The following is an 18,873-nucleotide window of genomic DNA, read 5'->3' on the forward strand; positions in this document are numbered from 1 at the left end:
TGTGTCCAATCACACTTGGCCAATAAAGAATTCTTTTCTGTTCTGTTCTGTTCTGTTCTATTATATTCACATTAAAAAAGGATTTGGCAATTAGTTGCATAGATATTGAAGTACCCTTCCTACTGTGTTTTATTTTTGAACTGCTACTGTTGATTTTGCAGCTGAGATAGGAGAAAGATATTAATGAAATTAGGCAGGATGTAGAAAAAAAGCACTATTCAGCAGCTCTACAACCATTTCTGTCCTCTGCTGTGACATCCCCCCCTGACCCCCATCAGTTAATTGCATTTGTTCTTAGTAGGCTGTCATAGTAGGATAGATCTGTCTGGAAATTAAACTATTCTTTCCTCTCACAATTTCTTTTTCATGTTAATTAGAGCATTAATATATGCCCGCAATATACTGCTTAGGTATTAGTGTACACCTAATACTTCAGTACAGTAGTTAATTTTTCCTACCAATATATATTGCAGAGTTTTTCAAGACAATCATCACTGATAACTTCACATTACTTCTCAAGTAACCAGACAGTTCTTTTGCCAACAGTTACCAATTTGTTTTCTTTCTTGCTTCAAGAAAAAAACTATTTTTGAAGGAAAATTGTTTCTTTTTTCCAAAGATTTTCAACAAATACATTTAATACTAATTCCATGTTTTGTGTGCCATTTGATGTAGTGGTTAAGGCACAGGCCAGAAATTTGAAAGCCATACATTCTATTCTACTTAGTCACAAAGCCAGTCATTTACTTTCAGCCCTATGAAAGAGACAATGGCAAATAAAAAATCCAAAAACCTTGCCAAGAAAAAAACAGACTTGTTCAATCACTTGCCAGGAGTTAACACTAATTTGAAAGTACAAACAATATTTTATGGGTAGGAGAATTTGAATTTTACAGCTTCTTTGGAGATTATAGAATAGGCACTGGTGTTAATACATTTGGGTAGGAATAATTAAAAGTCACAAAGAGTTATATTTTAGGAATTTCATCTTCCATGAAGCACAGAGGGCTGAAATGACTTGCCCAAAGCCAGAAATTGAACAGTCTGTAACCAACTGAGATATTTCCTGTTTAGACCTGTCTTTGAATCATATCATCTTTTTTTTTGCATAATTTATCTAGAATTTGGATGATAGAATTCCTCTTTTGAAATCTGTATATTCAGACCCAGAATAGTAAAATATACTGCAAGTAAATTGTGATTTTTATTTGTGATCAAATAGTGCACAAAGAGCAAAATTAATATTGAAATGGAAAATAAAAATGCCCTAATTTTTATCTTGAAAATATTCTTGTGTATATGATTCACTTCATGGTTTTTAGTGGCAAACTCATGCTGACTCTTTAGCTTGTTCACCACTTCAGAGAAACCATCCATTAGAGGTAATTATCCTACCAGATTGCAACCATTGAAAACAGGCCATAATACTTTTTTAGTCTAGAGGTGACACATGATTCTTGTTGTTGTTTTTTTGCTGTTACAGCTACCCTTTAGAATCATGAATATTTATTATAGGATGAAAAAGAAAGCAGATGTTAGCAGGATTATTGTAAAGATTATGGCCATTTGATGATAGAGAATCATAATGGGCTATAAATGAAGCAAACAATTCAAAAGTGGACTTTGCTCTATAAAGATTGTAAGAATTGTGTCTGAGTAAGTCTTCAAAATGAAGGATTTCAGTTTAGCTCAGTTTCATCTTATTCAGTCATATAACTGATTGGCATGAAAGCCATTCTCACAATGAACATTGAAACATTCCAAGTGGAGAACAGGTTCCTTAAGACTCTTGTACAACCTCATTCTTCTACCCCTCATCTCTCAAGGCTCAAGTAAATAAAGCTACATGGGAGAGAAAAATATCAGTTGATCATGTAGACTACCTTTCCATTGTTTCATAATGACCCATATAATGGGGGATTATTGCTGGAAAAGCCTGCTTGGAGAAACCACTATGTTTGTGAAAAAAATATGGGCAAATAAATGGGGATGTAGATTTACCAGTTACAGCCATTTCATATTCAACATTTTTAAACAGTTCAGTTAAATTCTGGAACATACTAACAAATGACATATTTTCAAACAAGAACTAAACAGCGAAAGGCTAGAAAACCTCTTCAAGAAAAGCCTCTGATTTTAATCTCAGATACCAGATAGTACCATAAGAGAATATTTAGGTGTTGAGATGCACTTATATTTCATCATAATTTATATTTTATAACTTATACTGACCTCTTACTATAAGAAAGATTGGGGGGGGGGGGACTTACTACCCTGTTTCTCCCAAAATAAGACCTCCCCAGATAATAAGCCTAATCGGGCTTTTGAGCGTATGCGCTAAAATAAGCTCTCCCCTGAAAATAAGCCCTCCCCAAAAATATTTCACCACAGCAGCAGCCATGAGGTGACCATGCTCACCACCTCCTGCAGCTCAAAAATAATAAGACCTCCCTGAAAATAAGGCCAAGTGCTTATTTTGGGAGTCAAAAGAAATTTTCGGTGAAACACGGTATTGTGTGTGTGTGTGTGAAATTTCATGTATTTTCTATGAATTTTATCAACAATCCAATGTTTCTCTTAAAGCATCAATTGTAAAATTAAATTGTTAAAACTATGTGACTATATTAGTACATTGAATTATACAATAAGAATCTGGTAGCCATTTCAATTAAGATGATTACACTATAAGACTTTGGTAGCAGTTAAAACTGTATATTAAGGCCTAGATGAATTTGCTTTCTTAAAATTCCAGATTATTGCTGCTTTAAAACTAATTTTTTGTTTGTGTTCATTTCTTACGTAGACAAAACTTGCCAATGGTTCTTCAAGCATGATTGTTCCAAAACAAAGAAAGCTGTCTGCAAGCTATGAAAAAGAAAAGGAGCTCTGCATCAAGTATTTTGAGCAGTGGTCAGAGTCTGACCAGGTAGACTTTGTGGAACATCTCATCTCTCAGATGTGTCATTATCAACATGGGCACATAAATTCATACTTGAAACCTATGTTGCAGAGGGACTTCATCACAGCATTACCAGGTATTCTACTTGGAGCATACAAAGAGATGTACTCATTTTTATTTGGAAGTGCATTTTCTGCCAAAAGTTTAAATTATTTTGGCTTACATCATTGTTTTGGATGTTCTTACTTGTCTTAACATTTATGCTTCACTGGATTTTTTTAATGAGCCTATGACAATAGTTCAATTGTCTTTCAGTTAACCTATTGGCACATTCATTCATTAATAAATAACATAGAAACATAATAAATGATGTTAATCACCATTAGCTAAAGCAGAAGTAATCCTTACTGTCTACAGATGGACACTTTCCTCCACATAATACTATTTAGCAGAAAGCATTTGTTGTGAACCTTGTTGTCTTCTTCATACTGCAGTGTAACTGTTTTAGTTGTCCTTTTACTTGCCTTGAAGGAATAATCTTTTAAATGTTACTTTTATCTTCCCCAATTTGCACTTAATGAATTTTCTGGAGGGGACCATGACAAAAAGAAAAATTACTCAGAGAAGGTCATTGTTGAAATTTTTTGGGGGGAGGGGGGCTTGTCTGTACTGAACAGGAAACAGTTGATACTTAATATCCTGCTTAATCCTGTTAAGAATCATCTGATAGAAGCCTTTTATGTAGCTGCCTACTTAAGTATAGGCATATGATCTTGAGCATCCCAAAATATACTTGTTCCATTACATGCTCAACCATTGCTACTAATCAATGAGTCTCAGTCTCCAGGTCAGTTGTAACAAGAGCGGAAATGAAGCATTTGATATCATGTGAAATGTTCAGTAGATACTCTGAGAAACTATGAATTGACCCAAGTCTCACAGATGACTTCCTTGAAATTATTGACAATAGTATATCCTCAATTTGAGATAAATTACCTGTTCTTTTAATTCTATAAAGTTGTTGTGGCCCGCCAGTGGTCAGCAAAGCTGGCAATAGAGTCGGACAGTGAGGAGATTGGGGAGGAACATGGGACAGTTCTGAGGGTTGAGGAAAGCTCAGATGAGAGCTCTGAATCGGAGCCAGAGAGGGAGTTGGACAGCAGTGAGGCAGAAGAACAGCTGGAGCCTCTTCCTCAGTATGCACATGCACAGAATTGCCAGAAGACAAGAAGAAGTAAGAAAGGAGGGTCAATTTAAGAATAAAGCCACACCTTGGAGGTGATTGGCCCCTCCCATAGGAAACAAAAGAACAAATGGGGAGTGGGTTTTTGCAGGAAACAATTCGTTTATTCAGTCAGGGAAAGTTCTGTTTGTGATTATAAGAGACTCTGTGCCAAGTTTTGCTTTGCCCTCTGGAAACTAGTTATTTGGCAGTGCTCTAAACAAGATAAGGTGCATGTGGATAAACATTCCTCTGAAAGACTGTTTGCTAAAGCCTTGCTGACTGTGAATGAAAAGAATTCACCGTTGTGTAAATAAAAGAGGTTTTGATGGGACCAACATTTTGCTTCTTGCTTTCTAAGGAAGCCTGGGTCAGAACGAAAGTATTCATATACTCAGCTTGTAGTTAGGCCTTGTGTGATGGAATGTAGTAAGAAGGTGGATTCCCAGAAAGGATGGCTGCAGAGGAATAAGAGGCAACTCCATCCAGATATTACATATAGGGAAAAGAGAGCGAAGGCAACCCCTTGCTGATCGTTTACAGAGTATATTGTAGATGTAGATAGTAGAGTTCTCAGTCTGTAAAGATTTTATGTATAGGTTTGAAAAACTTGATTCTTCCAAGCATTTATTTATTGTAATGATTAAATTAATTGTAATTTAATGATTAATTAATTGTAGTCCGCTTACATTTTCTTTGGTAGAACATCAGCAATATGTGAAATTCTCATATTCTAATTTCTCCAAAATGGCAGAACATCACAATTGTCAATGTTCAATTGTATGTGTTTTCTTTTAAAACTAAATAAGTGACAGAGTGCCAGACAGACACTTTTTATAATCTCATCACTATTCTTACTAGATACTACTTCTTGGGAGTTCATATTATGGTAGGAATGTATATTCTTCATTGCATCAAAAGCCTTTAATTTTAGTACAAAGTAGCATTTGAACTGTTGGAATAAAAGAAAAGCTATAGTAGCAAAATGAGAAATGTTTCTAATATACCAAGATTTTGTAGAATGCATCAAGTGAGAAAAGTCTTCTGTAGAACATCCCTCTAGTACTAAAACCAATAGAAATAGATTGGAACGACTTCCTGAATTCTTTATCATCTTAAATGCTTTGCTGTTTCTTACCCAAAGGAAGCTACTCGTTCCTGAACTTAACATGAGACTATTTTCTATCCAGACATTCCAGTTCTTAATACAAGAAATCGAATGAGCAATGATGAGGATGAAAATGTGTTTGTAACTGATGATCTCCTAGTAAGCTCCCCAGTGATCACTAACTGTCTTTACTTTTCTTCCAGCTCGAGGCCTGGATCACATTGCTGAGAATATTCTGTCATATTTGGATGCCAAATCTTTGTGTTCTGTTGAACTAGTATGCAAGGAATGGTACCGGGTGACATCTGATGGTATGCTATGGAAGAAACTGATTGAGAGGATGGTCCGTACTGACTCATTGTGGAGGGGTTTGGCGGAGCGAAGAGGATGGTGAGATATATTTTCTCAGTAGGGGAAGTAGCTGCCAGTGATAGTTTGATCATTTTACCTGAAAATTGGAGAACACCCTTTAATTTTTGCTATGTATTTCTTATTTTGTCTGTTACTATTTTCTGAGGATATATGCTTTCTCTTGATTCTAGAATTCATTCCAGAAGCCGCTGGCAGCAGGCACATCACCTTCATCAGGAGGCAGGGTACCACTATTTAGCTGCTCACTTAAGGCAGTAGGTTTTCTTAAAACACTACTGACGTTAATATTTTTCAGGCCCCTATTTCTTTCTTATCTTTCTCCCTCACCTCATCCAAAAACTACCCTTAATATAGTCACCAAGTAAAAGGCCTAGCTGAGATTAATGTAGGACTTTGGTAAAACAAAAGCAATTCTTCACAAGCAACAGAGATTACAACCATGTTGCCTCATAAGAGGTTCATCTGTGCTGTCTCTTAACAATACTGGCCTAGTATTGCTATGGTGGGACTTCAGTTGTCCCCACTGCACTGCTTCCTTCTGATATAGGCAGTAATTTTAGTGTTTTTCTTTTCAGATGACTCTGAAAAGTCATCTCTGTTCCCATTATTCTCTAGTTATTGGTCCTATGTTTCCTGGTGGTCATTCTCTCAGCTGCTGCTGCTTCATTAAAGTAGTTTCTCTCCGAACCAAAACTCAAATATTTGGTGGGAAAATATTTTCTCTTAGCACAAAAATTTTATTATCCCTTTATGGCCACTTCAAATCCAGAATCTGCAGGATTTGGCATGCCTCTTCTGGAAAAGGTTTCACTGCCCTTAAAGGATCAAAATCTGTAATCCAGCACTGAGAATGGATTGCCATATTTGATGGCATAGAGCTTTTTATCAGATTTGTCTAATGTCAGATGCACCATTCTGTCAAAACTCCTGAGAGCTATCTTTTTTTTTAAACTGCACCTTTTTCTTCTCAACTAGCACTTTTCTCCAGAAATATTTCATCTGCTAGCCTAGAGGCAGAAAGGCAAAGAATGCACCACAGGATTTAACGGAGTCTATTACACTTTACAATTCTCATATTACACCATTTGAAACCAATGTAACAAATAGATGTAACACCTTTTAGGGATTTGAGTGGTGGGATGCGTATATATTAAAATCAATCAGGTATAATATTCTTTCATCCCACAACTAAAATCAGTCTGTGACACATACCTAAAGAGTAATCAAAATCCAATTACTATATAACGAGTTAACAAGTTTCTAGAACTCAGAAATAGATGTTTCTGTTATGAATAGGATATCAACTTTTTTTTAGCAGACCTTTGCATTTTGAGATGTAATCTTTGCTCATAAAACCTAGAATACTGACTACTAAGCAATTAGCATCTGAAATTCAGATATTATACATCATCTATTTCATATGCAGGACTAAGTCTGATGTTCTACTATTAACATTTTATTAGAAGCTTTCCTCCTGGGATAACCCCTTTAATACACAATTTTCTATTCATTGGGCCTCCATAGTTTTCAGTGAGATATTTGGATATAAATATTTCATAAACAAGACAAAGTGATAGCCAAGGCATTTTAGCTTCTATTTATTTAAACAATAATAATAATACTGCCACAATTTGCAAGTGCAAATTCCATTAAAAGCCTTGATATCATTAATATGTAGACATTCAATAGATTAAGAAAAAAAATGTTTGTGAAATATTCTTAGGTTTTCTAAAATGTAACTCTGCACCCAGTCTTAGGAGCAAGTGTACCCAAATTGCATTTTTTCATGGTATTTTTAACAGCAAACATGACAATCAATTATCTGCATCTTCAAAACTTAGCATAGGGAAATGTGGTTTAATTTAAAAATTAAATTAAATTCCATTTATGGAGATCTTAATGATAGGTAGACAACACATCAAGCAGTAAAATCAGCAATAACAGATTCTAACACTTTTCCGATAACATTAGAAATTTATTTCCTAAAGTTCTGTGCCAAGCATAGGATAAAAAAAATCATGGGTTGTACATGAATATTTACCTAGGCTATATCACTATCCTCTTTGATTTTCCATAGAAGAAACAATTATTAAAATGAGGTATGTCTGCTACTACTGTATATAGCAAAGCAAATATTTTTAGGTTTCTGAGCTGCCCACATACAGTTAATGGAGGTTTGAAAAATGTTATTCTTTGCTAGAGAAATGCAGACAGCTTGAAATCTGATCAGGGTCAATGCCCCTGTGTCACATATTATTTCATTCTGTTTAATTTCTCAGTAAATTGTTTTTTTCTCTCTCCCAAAGCTACCTATGTAGTCCACAGTTGCTTTTATATGATTTTAAACCACATGTGTTTCTTTCCTTATTCTATCTTTTTAATTTTTTTATCAGTTGGTTAGTAGATTTAACAAGACTGATTCATTATAACTGCAAAGGAATAATCAAGTAGCATGTCTTCTGTAGTTTCTACTTCCCAGCATTAAAATGTAAAATAGTAATAAGCTGTCAAAAGCCCAAGATATAAAATAACATATATCCAATATGATATGTAGAAAATATGTGGGCGATAAATCATTTTGTAACCTAGCTAAATGTTTTATTTACTAATATATTCTGAGGAAATCCCAGCATTTCTGTTTACTAATATTCTTCACATCGATAAAACCTTGCAATTCCTCAAAATGTATTTTGGGAAATTTAAGATTAGTAGTTTTCAATGGGTTGTTTTATTCAAATTTTTACCACTCTTGTAATTTTTTTAACAATATATCTTTCATGTGTCAGACCATCTCATGTACAAAGAGGCTTCTTAATACAGTTTTAAGGGGGTAGGAAGGGAGAGATTTATAGGTGGAATAAACTGGCCTGAGAATTATTACATGACAGTTATAAAAGGGAGAGTAGAGATTTAGGTGTCATACATCAGATGCCAGGATTGTACTTATGGATTTGTGTCCACCTCAGTTTTACAGACATAAAAATGTCCATTGTGCAGTTCTTTGTTTCTGCACAATACTGGGTAGCCTCTTAATTTTAAAATGAGAATATTTTTTAAACTATGGCATTGGAGAAATTTGATCCAATTGATCTTCAAAACACATCCATTCCAAAATCAGATTAGTTCAAAGAAGAAGCCTTGCTGTTTACCAGTAGCTAGAAGAACCAGAAAATGTATTTCTAATACTGTGAATTGACTGATAATTTTTACTATAGGGCTTGGCCTCAAAACAATTGTACTGTAAATAATATGCTGCTCACCAAGGTACTCTCCTGGTGTCATTCTCATTTTAAGATCTCTTATTTAAATGTCCCTATGGTAATAGAAAGGGACACGGTGGCTCAGTGGCTAAGACACTGAACGTTGATCAGAAGGTCGGCAGTTCAGCGGTTCAAATCCCTAGCACCGTGTAACGGACTGAGCTCCCATTACTTGTCTCAGCTTCTGCCAACGTAGCAGTTCAAAAGCATGTAAAAATTCAAGTAGAAAAATAGGGACCACCTTTGGTGGGAAGATAACAACGTTCCATGCGCCTTTGGCGTTTTGTCATGACGGCCACATGACCACGAAGACGTCTTCGGAACGTTGCAGGCTCCTTGGCTTTGAAGCAGAGATGAGCACCGCCCCCTAGAGTCGGAAAAGACTAGCACATATGTCTGAGGGGAAACTTTACCTTTACCTAAGGTAATAGAGGCAATTTATGTAATTTTTTAAAGCCAGTCTAGAGAAAATGGCAGAATACTGTTTCTCAATGAATTGCAAATGGGAAAAAATATTATTCCTCTCTAGCAGCACATTATGGGACTTAGGGCTTATTGGCATTTCTTTACATATTTGAGGGTTTGAATATTTTCTTTAAAGCGATTTATTGTGCAAACTATTAGAAGCAATATATCCATGTTGTAGTAGTCCTCAACCACAGTTGAAACTGGGATTGATGTCATATGTTGATGCAGTTGTAAAGTAAGACATCATGTGACCACAACAATGATAACCCCAGTAACCCCTCCCCCAAATTGCAGTTGTTAACCATGAATTATGGGTTGTTAAGCGACTACCTACCCAAGTCAAAGTCATTGTGATTGCTCCCAGCCCCAAGCCTCAGTAAGGTAAGAGGCTGCCTCCAACTCAATCTACCTACCTATCTCTCCTCATCTCTGCCCTTTGGCCAACCTGCATTCTGCCTTGTGACTCAGCAAGCAGCCTCAGAACAGTGTGGCTCTAGAACTGCTTGCTATGTTCCAGTAAGCTATGGCCAGCACCAACTTAGTCCCAGCAGTGCTCAGCCTTGCCATGCTGCACTCCAAGACCCCTGCTGCCCTGTGCTGCACCATCCCAACTCAGCTTCATTTTCTTGCTCCCATTTTCCTGTGCCTGACTGCTGGACTAGGCTAGGCTTCCAATGCAGAAAAAAAAGAGCTGAAAGCAATCTTTGAGGGGCAACACACCAAAGTACTCCTTTGTAAAAAGCTCCTGGGGCTCAGCATGCCAAAATGTCCCTTTGGGCATAGTTGCCTGCATACATTCTTAAGTCAATCTCTGTTCTTTGACATTAAGATGACTTTGAAGCAGTTTGGCTGGTACCCTTCAATCAACTGAGTTTAACAACAGCATCCATTCATTTCACTTGTTCTCCATGCCAAGGATTTACTCTGTCCCACGCATCATACCCATCTCTAGCCTACCGTTTCTTCCACCATAAGATTGGAAGTCAGGAAAACAGAGTGGAACAACAGGCAAGATAAGTGTCTCAGGGATTAACTCTTGCCCTGCCAAAATCCATCTGATTTCCAGTTCTCTTCTGAGGAGCATTCTCAGTCTAGCTGTCCTCTACTTCCAGATCACTTTCTAATCCTGATCCAAAGCTGATGTTTATCAGATCTTTAAATAAGAGGGGAATTTTGGTGCACCCTGCTCCTGGAGCTTTTTTACAAGGGTGTTTTTGCCACATTGCCACTCAGGGAGTGCTTTTGGCTTTTTTCTTTCTTTTTGCAGCTGAACACTGGGCACAGCAACCAAGCCTCAACAGCAGCAGGAACAAAAAAATGGAGAAGGTGAGCTGGGGAGTCAGAGCACAGGGCAGTAGGAATTTCAGAGTATAGGATGATGTGGGCAACTGCTGGTATACGGCTGGGATGGCTTTGGCTTTTTGGGGCTGTTTGCCAACCCACAAGATAGAGTGCAGGATGGCCAAAGGGCAGACATAGGGAAAAATAGGTGGGTTGAGGAGCTAGAAAACCTTTGTGGTCATAAGTGTAGGCAGGCTGCTAGATGCCTGAGTTCTGAACCCATGACCAGAGGTACTACAATAGCTGTAACTTCTGGCATGAGCCATGAGTGCAGATTTTTCAATAACGTAAATGAACTTGTAAGTCAAGGATTACCTGTACTGTTTGTTTATGTAAAAATAGGAAACATTTGTGGTCATAGTGTGGGGGCTGGTTCCTCTCAATGATACAGTCTTGAGGCAGTTCTGAAAGGAAAGTGCTGAGATGTTATATGTGGTCAACACACCCACACATTGCATATCACTGAATTTAACCTTTGGAAGTTGCCGTCCATATAGTGCATATTGTTTCACCAGTTTTCTTAAAGAAAATCAGAGTCTCTTGTGGAAAGAAAATTTTGAAACTTTCTCCTAAAGAATTTATGACCCACAACACTAGTTTTAACACTAAAACAAATTGTTTCCCCTATTGTCCAATGACAACTAATGAAGATGCGTTCCTTATCAAAACTGACACCTGTAAGTATTTTTCCAACAGTTCCTTAATCTTTTTATTCATAATCTGCTGAGAAAAATGTTTAGGTATCTTCCTCCTGGTGGAATTGCCCCATTTCAAAAGGCAATATTAAGGGGAAAAATAAATCATCTTTTCTGTATTTTTTATAATAAACTTTCTCTCTACCAAGCAGTTGGAATGTTTGAAATATTAAACAACCTTGTACAAAAAATTAAACCAGGCAACTGAAATTAATACTATTTCATTTCTTTCTTTAAGGGGACAATATATTTTTAGAAACAAACCACCTGATGGGATAATGCCACCAAATTCATTTTACAGAGCACTTTATCCCAAAATTATACAAGATATAGAGGTAAGAATCAGAGAAAACACATGAAGGAAGTAACTGGGTAAGATGGGTCATAGAACATTCATTTGGGCTCATTTCCATTGCTTCATCTATGACTTTCCTACCTCCAGCCAAATATGATATGTGTTTGTATTGAATTAAAAAGGAATATGAAGCCTATACATTTTCCTAAAAATCATATGTCTACTTCACATAAATATGCATTAGTTTACTTTTGAATCATTTATATATCTTGTAGGCTAGATCAATTTGTAATTAGTGCAGGGTGTTCTGATACTTTAGTGCAGAGATACATATTCGGTGGCCCCCTCAAAATTTTAGGTGCAACTTTTTATTTAGCACAAGATGAAAACTTGACAAAGAGAAGTAAACATATACACACAATTCATGCAGTTATATGCAAAATTTCTACAGGCATATTACAACAGCCTCATAACAGGATATCCAGTTCTGCTATCCACGTGATTGTCCCTGGCATTATTTCATGCAGAAATAAAAGAACCAGAGAATGCAATCATGGGGAGTTTTGTACAATATGTTTAATAGTTTGCATATCAGCACCACAGTCACACCAAGAGGAATCTTTCCACCCCCATTGATAGAGGCCAGAGGCACTTCTTCCTGTGTCACATCTAGTTCTGTTCAGTTTTGTCCAGACAGAGTGAGGCAGATCAAAACTAGGTGGTTTGGTAGAGAGATCACTAATAGCCATGGTCTGGAACAACTCACCATGGCCAACTCACTGTGACCACTTTGCCTCAGCCAACTCGTCATGTGACATTCCAGATAGGATAACTCAGTGCAATAAGTGTTATCTACCACTGTTTCTTCATTATTTCCCTTTTTGTCAATGGAAATAATGTAGAAGAAAGTGGTGGATAACATTTATTGCACTTAGTTATCCAGCATGGAATTGTCCCAAAATGAGTTGGGCCACGGCAAGATGGCTACAGCGAAATGGGTTGCCCACGGTGAGATGGCCACAGTGAGTTCTCCCATTCTGAATGGCCAGGTCACAAGAAGACATCTTGGACCATTCTCTCCAGGCATTCTCGGAGTTAAATTGGGTGAATAGGCACAACTTTCAAAGCCTCTTTAAATGTTTCAAATTTTTGTTTTTATTATGTCATTATGGCAAATTGCGGAAAATTGAAAATAATCATAATAATAGTTTGCCTTAGCTCTGTCCACTGTTTATGCTGGGATCCCCAGTATGAAGGGCTTTTCTTCCAGGCTCCCACTCCTTCATGGTAGGACTTTGGTATTAAGAAGTTAATTTAGAATTGAAGTGAAACTTAAAAATATAAAACCAGAACAACCTATAATTATGAATAAAATTACATAAATGATATATACTTTAATAATTCTTCCATGCTTATTGTAAATAAAAAACAGAAAGTGTAATAGAGAATTGTCAAATATCCTATTTATTATTTCATTCATATTCTACATTTTTTAAGACTACAGGTATTGAGGAAGAACATGGATCTTAAAAGAATGTAAAACTCAGTTTACCATGCATTCCCTATATTAACAATACTATATTCTAGGTAGCTGGTGCTTTTGATTTTTATAAATGACAGTGAAATTTTAGCAGGATTTAATACATTGTGAAAGCTAAAGATTGGGAAAGGAAACAGGCAGTCCTTTCTCCTTGCACATTTGGGAATATCTAATGATAAATAGGTTCAGCACTAGAGCCGCTTCTCTTGCCCCATGAGTGCAGCAATGTAAAATTTCCATGATATTTGTTCCACACTTTAAAATTGTTTTTCTCTCTTCCCCAGACGATAGAATCAAACTGGCGTTGTGGAAGGCACAGCTTACAAAGAATCCACTGCAGGAGTGAAACTAGCAAAGGTGTTTATTGTTTACAGTATGATGATCAGAAGATAGTGAGTGGTCTACGAGACAATACAATCAAGGTGAGAGTTCCCCAATGTACAATAATGGAGTACAAAATCTATTCTGCAAGAGAATGCCAGCATAATAAAGGAATTGACCTATTCCTTAAAATAATGTGAAATGTAACTTCATTTGGAAGAGGCAATCCATGAGAAAAACTAGCTGCTTTTCCATAACCTATCTCAGCTGAGTTTGACTTAAAAATATATTGATTTTCTTTTATCAGTTTCAAATAGGGAGGATACATCTATAATACCAGCTTCATTTTCTTGTGCTATATTCATGGCTAACCATATTATTGGTCCTTCAGTAATTAAAGTCTTTCTGTTCCCTAATGAGAAGAGTAAATACGATGTTCATATTAAAAACAGAGATATTAAGGATAGTTTATATTGCTCCAAAGTGCCTGTGGAATACAAAGTGCGTAGTGTGCTACTTAAAGAAGTTCTGTTTGCCTTAGTAAAGAAAATGCTGTGTTTTAGGAAACAGAAAGACGATATAGCAGTGCAGTCTGTTACTTTTGTGATAAAATCTTAGTATTCTCTTGTTTTCCTAGATCTGGGACAAAAATACCCTAGAATGCAAGAGGATTCTGACTGGACACACTGGGTCAGTCCTTTGTCTCCAGTATGACGAGCGAGTAATCATCACTGGATCTTCAGATTCCACTGTCAGGTAACTAGCTATTTATTTAAAAATCTATTCATTCTGTCTTTCTAACTAATATAAACCACCATACCAGCCTACAGTATGTCATTGTGATTAGAGTGAACATTTTTAAAACAACTTATTAATATAGTCTGCTGCCAACAAACAAAACAGATAAAAAAGTTAAAAGAATTATTAGTATTAGTATTTGCATTTCTATCACATCTGTGCTAAGTATCCCAACAACAGCAGTTCCCAGAGGTACATTAGGCTGAGATTCAAAGTCACCCAGTGAATTTCATGGTCAAGTGGGGTCTTGAACCTGAGTTGCCCTAGTTCAACTCAAATATTAACTAATTATTATATTGGTTCCAACAGCTAAATTTCGTGAAAAACTTTGGTGTGCCAGAAAAGATTGTAATCGATGCTTTAAAAACGTTCACAGTAGGTGCATCATGAATAAAGCTTGGTTGGAGACATGCTGTGTCCTCTAGACACTAACTCTGAGAAAATGTTGTCCCTGGTAGTTTCTGATCTCCAAAAAGAAAAGCACATCCAGTAGGCCTCCATAAAAGAGCAGGAGATCTGTAAGATAGCTAATTCTTGTGCTATCTATAGCTTTAAGACAAGCATTGTTAGTTATGATCAGAAAACTGCTCCTCAGTGCAACTCTTGAGGTATTTTTTTTAATATGATCTTACATGTACTTAATGAATTGTGTTAATGTTTCCAAGCATTATACATCCTTTTATATTTTATATTTATGATGCATTGTCCTAATCTTAGAAGTAGTCCTTGACTTGCGACCATTCAGCAGTTGTTCATAGTTACAAAATGCTGAATGAATGGTGGTTACAATTGGTCCTTGGAGGTCCATCCCAACAGTTCCTCAATTACTTGATCACCAGCCAGTGCTTGGTAACTGACTCATAGTTACAACTGGTTGCAGTGACCTGCGATCATGTGATCACAATTTGAAATCTTCCCTACAGCTGTCAGGGAAGGTTGCAAGTCACTGGGGCAAATCTCCCCCATCTCCACAACCTCCCTCACCTCCTCTGCATTTACGCAGTGCCAGTGACTCATGCACTCTCATGCGTCTTCCCCAATCCTTGCTGCATCTCCATAATAATTTCACACAATCCTATTTGCGCCACCCTGAACCATACTGTACCTCTCTCATACTCTCCCTGAACCTTACCATATCTCCCTCACAACCTCAAATACCCTCTTGCATCCCTCCACCACGTATCAGCAATCACTTGCCTTTCACTTGCTTCAAACTTTCTGCTGGCTTCCCCACTGTCTTGTCTGTGAGAAGCCAGCAAGAAATTGTGTTATCTAACAACAGCAAATGGGACCGCAGGGTTTATCATTGCAAAGAGTGCAGTCATGCTTTATGACTATATTGATTAGGAATGGAAATTCCAGTCCTAATCACCATTGCAAGTCGAGAACTACCGATACATGAGTATAATCAAAGCAAGAAATTGTCATGCCTGAATGAATCTAAGAAGCTTCATGTGTTTGTAAAAATAGTAACATGTGCATTTCATTTCACAATAGTGTTAGCCCAATATTGTAGACAATGAAAAGCATGAGTGGGAGGGATAAGGCAGAAAGAAGAGTTATTTGTAACTAGGGAGTTCATATCTAAAGTGAAGTTTGAATTGTGAGATTACTTGGCTTATGATTGTGAGTACTGTACAGTTCCTATGCTGAACTAGTGATTCTTCAAGTCAAACTTCATTCGGAAACAAAAAAGATAGGAGGTGTTTATAAAGGTAGAAAAGGTGCCATGTGCTTTTATTAAAGTAAGCTTGAAAATGAGAAGCTTAAATCCTCGATTTCAAATTTAACAATGCATATATACCATATACATATATAAATATAACTATCCTTGAGAAAATATTATCGGCATATTACCTGAATCAATAATTTTTGCTTATATACAATTTTATTTAGCAGGCTGTAAAATATGCTATATTTTCCAGTAGAGATGGTAGGAGGGGCTACAGCTGGGTTTTGTCAAAGCCTGATTGGTCCAAAGACTGAGGGAAATTTCTTTAAGTATCCTCCTTTTCCCGTTGGCTCCCAGTTTCCTCTCAGTCTTTGGTCCAAGCACTGGCTTTGGCTCCATTAGAGGAAATTGTGCAGTTTTTTCTACATTGGTCAAATTGATTATTTCTATTGATTGGCTATTCCAAATTGATGCTGCTGGCCACAGAGACCATATTCACTGTCTCATGAGGAGGTAGAAGAGCCTTTCTGGCGCTTCTCTCCTACCTCTGGGCCTTGAGGAGTCCTGTCTGGTCCCTGGGTGTGCGGGGATGACAGGCTCCAATGGAGCAGCAAAGGGGAGCGACTGCAGGCACTCCAATGTGTGCAAAGACTGGAAGATCGCACTGTGGCTCCAACAGGCGTGCCACGGCTTGCATAAGATAGCCGCAGCTTCAAAGAAGCATGTCGCAGCTTTGAGAGAGCAGCCACGGCTTTAAAAACTGTGCCACAGCTTGAAGAAGTGAGCTGCGGCTCAGAGAGTCAGTCTCGGCTTCAAAGGGCGCACCGCGGCTGGGAAAGATGAGCCATGGCATGGGAAGATGAGTCGTGGCTTGAAAGCCAAGGCACGTTTTTTAACGGCTGGCTGTAGTCTCCTCATGCCTGAGCCGCTATCGACGGAGCCTCCAGTGGCCATTTTGTCTGTGTGGGCCCGTCCTTCCATCTTACCCAATCCTGGGAGTAATGACCGCCACTTTTATAATATGGAGCAGGCATTCTCCCAGGCCCTCCAGTTGGCCACAGTAGATGCTCCGATAGCAACCTTGGCCATTTCCTCCATGGTGGTGTCAGGGGATGTGACCAATAAGTTGAAACAAGCATGCAGAACTTACCTTGTGTAAGAACTTCTGCCTGGGCAATTAAATCTGCCATGGCGGCCTCCTGCTTCTACCACACAGCAGTTATGTGGCTGTGCCAATTGCAGGACCGCATCCCAATCCAGGATGAGCATCTTGACCAAGACCTCACTAAGATCATTTCTGCCATGCAGTTTTCTGCAGATGCCACCCTGGATTCTATTAAATTCGTATCCCGAGCCTTATCCACCTCGGGGACTTAGAGGCGTCTTCTTTGGCTACATAGTTGGCAGATGGACAACAAGTCCAAATGGAATCTAGCAGCAGCCCCGTACACGGGTACCAATCTCTTTGGAGAATCTCTAATGAGACCCGAATCTTGAGAATAAAGATAAGATCTTGCCTGGCTCCATACTGTAGGCCTTCCTGCTTCCTGGCCCGGAACGCAGAAGGAACAGACGCCACTCCCCAAACTGCTGGCATGTCTCCTCTTCGCACTGGGTAGACTGGGTCAAAGTCACATTGGATAGATGGGCTGAAGCTGCAATGGGTAGACTGCGCTGAAGTAGCATTGGGTAGACTGGGCCAAAGCGACATGGGACAGCCCCCTTACATTTTTCAGGACGGCCCCACGGGCCAGATCCAACTACCTCGCCCACCAGATCTGGCCCGTGGGCCTTGAGTTTGACCCCCTTGCTCTAAAATTTAATTTTTCTATTAATCATGTGGAATAACTACAGAGACCACCTAATTTAAAATATTTCTACAGTACTGTTAATACTGTGCTGACTGAACAGGGCAAATGAAAACATTTTTAACTAAATGGTTGATATGTAGTGTTTGAAGAACTCCTGTCTTCAGAACAAATGATGAGTTGCTGTGCTTGTGGGAATTATGCAGCATCTGAATGCTTCTCTAGAAGTTGCTATTTGATTCAAGCATGAGCTCAGTCAAATGTTCATGATTCAGTGTTGACCAGACTATGTCATTTGTTGTTTATGTTTTAAAAATGGATGTAAGAATGTCCTATTTCATAAAATTACTCAGATAAAGAATGTATTTTTATTGTATTTTCTTAATGTCACATATGCTACTTAAACAATTCTTCTCAAAGAAAGCTTATAGGCTAACACGTAACACATTTTTTCAGGACATTTCTGATACTTCATGTAGTGATAGGAAGTTTATAATTACTATAAGAAACTCATTGCCTTCTTTTTTCCATCTTCTCTTTTGTCATGAACTCCAGAGTGTGGGATGTAAATACTGGTGAGATGCTCAACACCCTGATCCATCATTGTGAAGCGGTACTGCACCTGCGCTTTAATAATGGGATGATGGTGACGTGTTCTAAGGATCGTTCCATTGCTGTTTGGGACATGGCCTCCCCAACAGACATTACTTTACGAAGGGTTCTGGTTGGACACAGAGCAGCCGTTAATGTGGTAGACTTTGATGACAAATACATCGTGTCAGCATCAGGGGATAGAACTATAAAGGTGCAAACCTTGAAATCAGTATGATTTTGAATATATTAATTTATTGTATTTATTTCATTAATATTCTACCTTTAACTAAGCAACACAGTGAATAGGTAAGATTTGAAAGAATAAGTCACTGTCCTAAAGTCACTCCATAAACTAAATCACAATTTGTTGCACACTCTTTAATAGTAATAGCCCTTAGACTTACCATATATACCATTTCATAGTGCTTTGCAGCCCTCTCTGAGCAGTTTACTGAGTCAGCATATTGCCCCCAACAATCT

At 37.8% G+C, this 18,873-nt stretch overlaps 1 protein-coding gene across 6 annotated transcripts in view; it reads left to right on the plus strand.

Moving 5' to 3' along the window:
- BTRC (beta-transducin repeat containing E3 ubiquitin protein ligase) overlaps nucleotides 1-18,873 on the plus strand; it is a 195,848-nt gene that overhangs the window by 155,993 nt on the left and 20,982 nt on the right. For all 6 annotated transcript variants that reach the window (XM_032225194.1, XM_032225199.1, XM_032225196.1 and 3 more), the window contains 6 exons: nucleotides 2,804-3,035; nucleotides 5,433-5,619; nucleotides 11,604-11,700; nucleotides 13,485-13,622; nucleotides 14,159-14,277; nucleotides 18,355-18,604. In XM_032225194.1, the coding sequence (XP_032081085.1) occupies nucleotides 2,804-3,035; nucleotides 5,433-5,619; nucleotides 11,604-11,700; nucleotides 13,485-13,622; nucleotides 14,159-14,277; nucleotides 18,355-18,604 (1,023 nt within the window). The remainder of the gene's footprint in view (nucleotides 1-2,803; nucleotides 3,036-5,432; nucleotides 5,620-11,603; nucleotides 11,701-13,484; nucleotides 13,623-14,158; nucleotides 14,278-18,354; nucleotides 18,605-18,873) is intronic.

Source organism: Thamnophis elegans, chromosome 10 (assembly GCF_009769535.1).
Source record: "Thamnophis elegans isolate rThaEle1 chromosome 10, rThaEle1.pri, whole genome shotgun sequence".
NCBI classification, from domain to species: domain Eukaryota; kingdom Metazoa; phylum Chordata; class Lepidosauria; order Squamata; family Colubridae; genus Thamnophis; species Thamnophis elegans.